The sequence below is a fragment of the Puntigrus tetrazona genome, chromosome 6 (genome assembly GCF_018831695.1).
Source record: "Puntigrus tetrazona isolate hp1 chromosome 6, ASM1883169v1, whole genome shotgun sequence".
NCBI lineage: Eukaryota > Metazoa > Chordata > Actinopteri > Cypriniformes > Cyprinidae > Puntigrus > Puntigrus tetrazona.
Genome location: NC_056704.1, coordinates 14,121,887 through 14,131,608, shown reverse-complemented (window position 1 = coordinate 14,131,608; position 9,722 = coordinate 14,121,887). Strand labels below are relative to the sequence as shown.

At 37.3% G+C, this 9,722-nt stretch overlaps 1 protein-coding gene and 1 long non-coding RNA gene across 2 annotated transcripts; one reads left to right on the top strand and one right to left on the bottom strand.

Moving 5' to 3' along the window:
* Nucleotides 1–530: 530 nt before the first annotated feature.
* On the bottom strand, nt 531–2,262 carry LOC122347615. The gene is made up of 4 exons (XR_006251242.1): nt 2,210–2,262; nt 1,292–1,346; nt 1,027–1,124; nt 531–881 (listed from the first exon to the last, which is right to left on the bottom strand). It is a non-coding gene; the product is annotated as an uncharacterized LOC122347615 (long non-coding RNA).
* A 1,029-nt stretch (nt 2,263–3,291) lies between these two features.
* Nucleotides 3,292–5,035, top strand: cldn33b (claudin 33b). Its single transcript, XM_043241204.1, has one exon. It carries the CDS (start codon nt 3,549–3,551, stop codon nt 4,203–4,205), a length of 657 nt encoding a protein of 218 aa, XP_043097139.1. The 5' UTR covers nt 3,292–3,548; the 3' UTR covers nt 4,206–5,035.
* Nucleotides 5,036–9,722: the final 4,687 nt, after the last annotated feature.

The window sequence follows — 9,722 nt, the reverse complement described above, 5'->3', positions numbered from 1 at the left end:
GATGTTTTAAGTTGAGTCAACTTGCAGCCTTTTTTAAGTACAATAAAAACTGTAATATTACTTAACTCAACTTGATTTTGTTGTGTTTGTATTAACTAATATTATTAGTATTACCCAGATAAACCTTTTTTTCCTGGTACAGCTAACTTATTTATGGGTTACTACAAGTAACCTGTACTCATTTCAATTGAGTTTTATGAACTTTACGTTTTTAGTAAAAATTAACCTTAATTATATGTGAAAAAACATTTTAATTGAGTCCTGGCTATCTGAAGAAATCTGAATGTCTATATTCTAAGCACTACAGTGATTCATTTTACATAAACAGACTTAACTATTACAATTATAAATTCAATAAAAAAAAAAAAGATTTATTTAATGTCAACCAGTGTCATTTAAAACAGTGACTACAAAACAGACAATAAATGTGGGCCGCACATGTACACAATACTATAAATCAAACACTATAAAAGTGCATTTTCAACCTGTTCTGGACAGTAAAGTGAAACTGTCCAATTTTCAACGTCACATTGTATCACACTGGAACTGCAATGAGAATTTTTTTACATTTTTTTCTATATATTCAACAACTATTATTTTTAAGAACTCCCAAATTTGCATACTTGGATGATAGTTTAGGACGCATGGGGTCCAGTCCCACAAAGAGCCTCTGATATATCTCAAACGTACAGACCAGTTTTGAGGATGCTTGAGGTCAAGGGCCTAGGTTAAGTCCAAACAGGAGGCAGCATGCTTTGGACAGGTTTGGAACACCTCTGACCACGGGCTGTCCCTCTGTGATAATCCCAATCGTGTCGGGGTGATGGCACATGTTAACTTTGAGAAGGGAAACCGCCAAGCTCGGCGTGCACATCACGACTCTATTGGTGGAGACGGAAAAAAAAATTAAGAGTTTGGTCAAAGTTTAAGCCACAAAGTTTAAATATATTTCAAGACCAAATGTATTACCCCATATCATTGCAATATTAATACAAATAGACAAGTAGCTTTCAGCCCAATACATACGTGGAGGACACTGATGAGGTCTTCCTGTCTCTCCCCATGTACTCGATTAGGCATTTCAGGACCACTTCTCTCCTTTTCTCCACAGAGGCAGATGGATCCTGTCAAAAAATTCAATCTGATCAAAATTCACACCCTGATGACAGCAGCACAAACAAAAGAACTTCTGTGTTTCAAACATTCTATTGCTGTAAAAGGTTACGATCAGTCTCTGGATGTCCTAACAACTGACTAACAACGAGATTTCAACACAGAGACCACCATATACCTCCCATTAGGAACTCAAGTGATAGGACACTGATTCTCGGGAACTCTGCACAGATCTGTAAAGAGAAGTATATCAGTGAGAAGTTACACACCAAAAGTGTTATGTTTAAAGAACATGACGGTTTTAGATACAAATTAGTTTTAAATCAAATGAAAATCACAGAGTCAAGCATTAAAGGAACATATTCATTATGTAGTTATTTTTAAAGTATGAAACAAGCAAAAATGAAATTGTGTTGCCTTGTGTGCCCTTAGTCGTACAATTGTATTAAAACAAAACAAAAATTAATCCAAAAAATTATCCCATGATGGGAACCCCTAAAGGGTTCTATATGGAACCTTTTTTCCTGGCTATACAAAGAACCCTTAAAAGTGTTCTATACGGAACCTCTTAGGGATTTCAAATATGTAGCGCCTGACAGAACCTTTTAAGATTCAATATAGAACTTTTTCTTCCCTTATTTGCCCACACAACTGTTGCCTGAAGGCTCGAAACTGCGACCGTTATAAATAATATAATGTGATCCCTAAATTGAATCTGTGCAATCTAAAAATATAGCAGAGGGCATTTGTGCAATTAATTATTACCTAGTTACTTAAGTAGCAGTGTCTGCGTTTTTAAACACGTCGTAACAGCGGCGATGCGAGCACGTCACGACAGATGCTATGCTAACGATTAAAAGCGATATTATTGGTAGATAATAAATAGCCAAAGTAGCTTTAAAACACACGGGCATGACTACAGCACTTCATATTAATATCAACCGCCGTTACAAAGACTAACGTAACTGATTAACACTGTGCAGCCAACTTGCCATTTGTGCATAATAACTATAATATACAGTACAATTTACAAACCTAACCTCAGTTTCGTGTGACATTACATCACTAACCATTCGGCTAGATTTGCTCGACTTACCGTGTTAATCAGTCTATGAGATCCAGATCGTGCTGAGCGAGATGCTACATCTGCCTGGAAAAAAAAAAAAAAGGGATCGTAGCAACTTAAGTGTTTTAAAATGTTTACGTTTGATGGACGCACGTGCCACATCGACAGCTGCTTTGATAAATGGTGTATAAAAAACCACCACATACAAATAACTACTCAAATAAATTGCAATAGTTTTATTTAAACTATATTGTTATAACAAAATATATAACAAATAAAATGCAACTATATATGCATAATTGTAAATTAATGGAAATGGTTAAGATTCTGCACTTTTTCTGCACAGTTTTCATCAAGTTAGTAAAGTTGTGAAATTGATCTGTACAGATAGTCAGATTGAATCACTTCATGCTCCCAAACCATGCAGGGTAAATAAAATGAATTATGATTTTTTTTCCTATATTTTTGAAAGTTAAAATTCTCAAATTCATGTTCATTTTTAACTTCTCCATTTAGCATTTTGTTTACAGCATAATTTGGAATGAAAACCAATGAAAATTAAAAGAAATAAAATTAAATTAAATAAATGTAAAAATTAAATAAAATTAAGTTTAGTCTTTATAGCCCGCACTGCACATTTTTATTTCTCCAATTAAAAAATAACAATGGAGAAGTAATAGTCGGCAAGCATCAAAGATCCCCGGTTAGTTACACGTTGCATATTTGGCGTGCTCTCCTTTGCGTCAAAGAATAGACTGCCGGGCACTTAGCAGAGCTTATCTTTCACCCATTCGTTCCTTGGAGAAAAAAAAAAAACTCAATAAACACTGAAAATATTCCTTTCTCTTCTCCCCATGGCAACCCCTACGGCAAGTGCTGTTGCTGATAGCAGGGAGACCAAATGAAAAGATACAAACAAACTGTAATGATGTAGTAAAATCATCAGTTTGTCCCTGGAAAATGACAACAATCACAATTTAATGGCATCCTGTCTACAGTTTAATGGCATCCCGTGTTGCCTTTGGTCTCCTCTTGAGACCAGGGTCTGAATAAAAAGAATCTCTCTCTCTCTCTCTCTCTCTCTTTCTCTCTCTCTAAAAAGGATCCTTGAGGGCAGGGCCTAAAATTTGAGTGCCCTCTCTCCCCATGTGCACATTTCCTTTACCTCTTATGCTCAGATGATGAGTGCCTCTTACTGAATACCGACGGGCTGTGAAGAACCTGCAGAAGTCTACAGTATCTGGATCCAAGGAGCTACCTCTGTTCTTCTCGCTCTCTCTTCCATTCCTCCGTCATTCCTTCTCATCGAGAGGAGGTTCTTGAGGTGCCAACCAAACCCGAGGGCCGTCGGATCCCGAGAGAGGTGACCATGCCAAACCCATGCACTGTGTTCCTGGAAATACTTGGGGTGCTGATCGGGACGGGCGGCTGGTTTTGTTCGTTGGCGAGCACCATCATGCCTCAGTGGCTGTCACTTTCCACTGAGCTAATGGGCATGGAGAGCTACGAACAAGGGCTTTGGGAGGCTTGCGTGTTTCAGGAGGTCGCTGGTACGGAGTGTCGCCCCTACGATACCATCCTAGGCCTCGAACCCAAGCTCATGCTGGCCCGCGTTCTGATGTGCGTTTCGGATGCCACATGTCTTCTCGGACTTCTCCTCGCCATCCCCGCCATGAGTCAGATCAACTGCTGCAAGAGCGAGGAGGGACACAGGACCAAGCGAGGTTTGAAGATCACGGCCGGCGTGCTTTTATGCATCGCCGGGGTGTTCGTGCTGTTTCCCGTCTCTTACGTCGCTCACGATATTGTTATCAAGTTCTTCGACGAGACCGTACCTCACGTGGTGCCGCGTTCAGAGTTTGGAGACGCGCTGTTCATCGGCTGGGCTGCAGGACTTCTTGACATCGTGGCAGCCGTGATGTTGTTCGCCTCATGCTCCGACTCGAGAGACAGAGAACCACATTACCGTCAAAGGCAGGAGATCAGAACTATCGATGGTTCGAGAAAACGCACCGAGTACGTTTGAGGTACAATGCCTATTGATGAAGCAGGACAAAAACATTTTTGGATAATAGTTTCTTGAAAATGTTTATACTTAGATTCAGTGTATCCATCGATCAAACTCTTGAAACAGGTAAAGCATTATTAAGATGCATTATTAAGAGTAGCCTATTTGTATTAATGTGTTAATATTGAAAAGTTGGCAATAAGTTTGCAGTTGCTTTTATAGAGATGTAGCGATTGACAACAGTTTTTTTTTTGCCATTTTGTGGAATTTTGATCATTCATTAAGATATTGTGTGCTTAATACATATATAACTAGTACAGAAAAGGTAAGATTTTGGTCTTCTTCATTTGGTGCGCTGTACATTTAGTACTCAATGCCACCTGCAAAAGTACTTCTCGACAGGAAGGATGTATCCTGGCAAGTCTCCATATCTTGGCCGGCACGTCATGAGGCCACAAGTGTTTTTAGAGAGGAAGGCATGATGTTTTCTTTTCTTTTCTTGCAAATGTATCACATGATGCTAAACTATGCATAGTGTTAATCACTGGAAGAGCACGTATGGATGTCATTGCACGTACTGCATTTATAGAAAGTCAGGTAAGATTTTAACATGAAGTGTTCTTCAAACCGTAGTTGTAATAAGTGTGTTATACTAGCGACTGTAAAAACTGAAGCCTCAGAAGGACTGGATGAGGAAGGATGCATTTCTTTCTAGAACGCAGCCTTTCCGTTTGAGACACAGCCATTGTTTGGGGATCGTTGTTTGTAAATAGCATCTGGAAATCAGCTGGTACTAATCCAGAATACTGTCTGTTTTAGTAAAAAAATAAAAAAGATGCTTACCTGCACATATTTGTATTATGTAATATATGGAGAACATGTCAAATGTACAGTTCAAAACACCAAAAAACATAATTTTTTAAGCAGTGGTTACTTTGAAACGTTTTCTTATTTGAGAGTTTATTACTAGTGTTGCAGCAGTTAGGTTTTATTAATTTATCATAAGTCTGTCAGAAGTCAGAAATTTGTAAAAACAGTATGATTTTTAAAGCAGATTTTTAAAAACAGTAAGTGTTTTTAAAGAATTCTCTTCTGCTTAACAAGCCTGCATTTATTTGATCTAAAATATTTGAAATAACTGAAATAATACATTTTCAGCCTCATTAATCTAGACTTCAGTGTCACACGACCCTTCAGAAATCATTCTAATATGCTAATTTGCTATTACATTTATTTTTATCATCATTATCAATATTATTATTATCAATATTGAAAACAGTTGAGTACATCTTTTCAGGATTTTCCAAAAAAAGATAAAAAAAATTCCAAAGATCAGCATTTATCTGAAGTAAAAAGCTTTATAAACTATACCATCAAAACAGTAATACTTGTAAATATTGTAATGTAATATTAGTAATATTTAGTAATATTTAGCAATGATGCTTTAGTGGATCAAAAGTGATGCTAAAGACATTTATAATGTCAAAAAAAGATTTCTGTTCTTCTGAACTTTCTATTCATTAAAGAAACCTGAAAAAAAATCTGCTCAGTGGTGTTCAACATAATAATAATAAATGTTTATTTGAACAGCAAATCATGTAACTAATGATGCCAAAAAATTGTTGAAATCACCGGACTAAATTACATTTTAAATAGTTCATGTATTTTTTATTTTATACATTTTATAATTAATTAATTATTTTAACGGTTATATATTATATATAACAGTAATTTTAAATAGTAAAAATATTTAAAAATGGTAATATACAACATTAAAAATCTGCTACATATAAACATCACTTAAACCAAAACAAGGCTGGTCAGTTTAGTAGTCTTTGAGTTTTTAATTCAATTCAATTTACTTAAAACTTTTTTTAAAAATAGCAGTTTTTATTTCACTATTTATTTTCCTGAAATGCTTTTCAAGCAAGAGTACGAAAGGCATGAACGGAAGAAAGCGTGCTTTGCTGTTCTAGTGTGTTCAGTCAGGTGAGTGTAATTGTCTGTGATGGTCTCCCTATCAGTATGGAGACTAAGCTGGCTTTAATGAAGGCTCTAACGAGCAGCGTGTCCTCTGAGGAATGCCAAACAGCGCCGCCTCCTCCTCTCCATCATTACTCTGATCTGACCAGGTTAGACTTCTTTCCTCCAGAGCACTGCGACAGGTGAAGTCTCATCCCAGATAGAGCTTAACCAAATAATCACATCTCTACGTGAAGACGACGACGTCTTTGAAAAAACGCTAGCTCATACACGGAAAACATGCACTTCCACTTGTGCATTTCTTTAGGCGTGATGGAAATATGGTATATGGACAAAACGTTCTCAGACTTGAAGGCGCCACATAGATTGTGCCCAGAACTTCCTGCGATGGATATTGATAGAGAAAATAAAAATGGGTGGTATGTTTAGACTTGGTGATGTTTAGCTATTAACGCTCATTTCCAGCTTCTGGTTGGGAGGGGACGGACCCTGGGCTCTCAGAAAGGGGAAATGGTGTGTCTTCGGCTCATTAGGAACAATGTCCTAATGCAGCTCACTGTAAACAAGCAAGAGTGAAAGAAGCTGATAAACGACACACAAAACTACATTTTAAACATGCAAGATAAACACCATTCACAAACACTGTATTTGTTTACTTATTTGTACATTTTGTAATAAATTCATCATTTTTCCATTTTTTTTTTTGCTTCTGAGAACAGTAAGCAAAAATTATAAATATCCTTGCTGCGTTATCAGCTTTTGTCGATCCTTTCGGCAGAAAGTAGCTGCATCACTCATAAAATAAATGCATAGTGAAATAGGGATACTAAATGTTTTTTTTTTTTTTTTTTCAAAACAGATCAGAAAAAAAGAATAAATAAAAAAATAAAACCTCATATTGAGTTCTCTTTTTCGTTATATTTGGTTGTAGTTTGTGTATTTCTTGTGAAGTTGTCAAACCTATTAACACAATTACCCCTTTTTCATTGAACAAACAAACAAGTAAATAAATAATTTAATGAAACAACTTTTAGCAGTAGCAGGCTTGCAGCACATTAAAGAGATGCCACATTTATATATATATATATATATATATATATATATATATATATATATATATATATATATATATAATAGAACCCGTTTGGTAAAGTAATAGGGAACTGTATGAGGCCGTGTTCACACATGTACCCTGGACGCGCCGCAGTCTGCGCTGGAGCTCAGGAAGCGTCTGCCGTCGCTAAGCAACCACGGCTTTTTCTGCGCTTTCCTTGAAGACTCGGAAGTTTCAGCAAAGGATAAAGTGCCTCCCAGCACTAAAAAGCGCTTTTTAACTCGATGCGGCACGGAGGCGTCGGGAAAAACAAGAGCGACCGTGCAGCTTCCAAAAGGAGCGCGTAACTTTGAACATTTGTCAGCCAATTAGATTCAAGTATTCAACGGCCCTGTAGTATATATATATATATATATATATATATATATATATATATATATATACACGCACACACAAGCATTTATGTGAAAAAACAGGTTTGCAGCAGGTTTAGTATACAGACTTGTAATGAATGTCTTCAAGTAAAATTATACGTCAGGTCCTTAATTACTGGTGTTACTCATCGGAGTTGATACCCTTTACTTAGCTGCTTTGCTATGCATGAGGCAGAACAGAACGGCAGAGGGTAAGATGACCTCTGTGTAGAGATACAAGCGCCAGCTCAAGGCCGGTGGAGACGCTTCAAAGAAATAACTGGTCTAAAAATGCCAATGGTTTCTCACAGGTGAAAATCTAATGCCTAAAAAAAAGAAAGGAAAAAAAAAACCCCAACAAATGTTCATCAGCAGTGCTGATCACACAACACACCCAGTGTGATCACATGCACACCCAGCAAATGATCCCAAAACACACCCTGCAGTCCACACCCACAATACAGCAAAACTACAGAACAGTCTTTAACACTCAAATCATACTTTAAATTAATAACGCAATTAGTTTGAAATGCCTGGTTCTCTATCTATCTATCTATCTATCTATCTATCTATCCATGTAAATCGGCCCAATGTATTGTTTATAATCATTATCATTTCAAATATATTGTATTAACTGGTAAAGATGGCCGCAGAAAGGGTTAAGATGTACACAAATGATTCCCGCAAGCTAAATGACTGTACAGATATATTAATACTCTTTGCTTTTGATCTAATCTCATCCGTAATCACTTTATAATCCACAAAGCAGTTAAACTTTAATTAGGGACATTAAAAACCAAAGGGACAATGTGCTGCCTTCGCCTCTCGGAAACGTTCCACCAAAAAAAGCGATTTATAAAATTTGGAGCAGCTTGAGAAAGTTCTAAAAACTCAGTCAATAGAATTATGAAATAATGTTTCTACTACAACAAAGAGCACTTCAACTAAACGACAACACTCCTTCAAGTTTATTGTTTTATCGGTCATGATCACGCTGAACTCTGATATAAGCGAATAATCCTGTCGGGTGAACTCTGATAGCGTTCACCTTTGTCTTCACTGTCTTATCACAGCACGTATGATAATAATGACACACGTCTCGTATGCTGCTCAAAGGTTTTCAGTAAAGAAACGCTATTGTTTTGATAGCCCTCTTGCATCCTTTTGAGGCGCAGGCCGTTTGTGTTGTCTGCCAGCACACTAACAGACTGTCGTAAAGGAGGTTTCATACTGAGATCCATAAAAGCTTGTTTAATTCCACCATCATCACGCCCCAGTCTCAGTCACGTGAGAGCAGAAATGTGTTTGTGCTATAGCTGCCCTCTCTTAAGACAATGCGTTCGTCTCCGCACGGGGTCTTGGCTCTTCTCTGTCAGGATGTTTCTTTCACCTCTCTCTCAGAACAATACATGTCTAATCGCCAGTGGCCGTGGGAGTCCATCCTGGCAGACAAATTCTCCAGCCGCAACTCTTACGAGGCTTAACACCTCTTCTGCGAGCGCATTTTTGGGGGTTTCGGCGGATAAACCATCAAAACTCCTAAAGCGACCTCCACGGACTAGAAAACAAAAGCACCTTTAACAGGCAAGAAATGATTTCCCTTTGTCGAGTTATCAGAGGGATTATGCGGTTTTATAATAAAAGAAAATCATGTAATATCCAGCAGGATTTGTCAAAATTAATGTTCAATTTTAACAAGATTAAATGTTGGCAAGTAACAAACTCAAAGCCCGTGGGGGGTGTTGAAAAACACAGTAATAAGGGCAAGTATCAAGCTGTGAAATAACAGTAAAGTTCATTCCACTCATGGCAGGGGTTATTTCCTCTGAAATCACCTTGTCCCCGCTCAAAGATCCACTCTTAGTCAGCTAAATCATATCTCGCATCAAAATCAAGATATTTAGCGTCAACAGCTTTCAATGGCAGATGAATTTATACACTCTCGGAAATAAAGGTACAAAAGCTGTACTTGGGACGGTACCTTTTCACAATGTATACTTGTATTAGGTTCAAAAATGTACACTTTAAACACTTATATGTATCCTTTAGGTATTAAAATGCACCCTTTAGGTACCGTTTGAAAAG

Bases quoted from the DNA above. Each gene is read 5' to 3' on its own strand.
- cldn33b (XM_043241204.1), top strand. From the start codon at position 3,549: ATGCCAAACCCATGCACTGTGTTCCTGGAAATACTTGGGGTGCTGATC.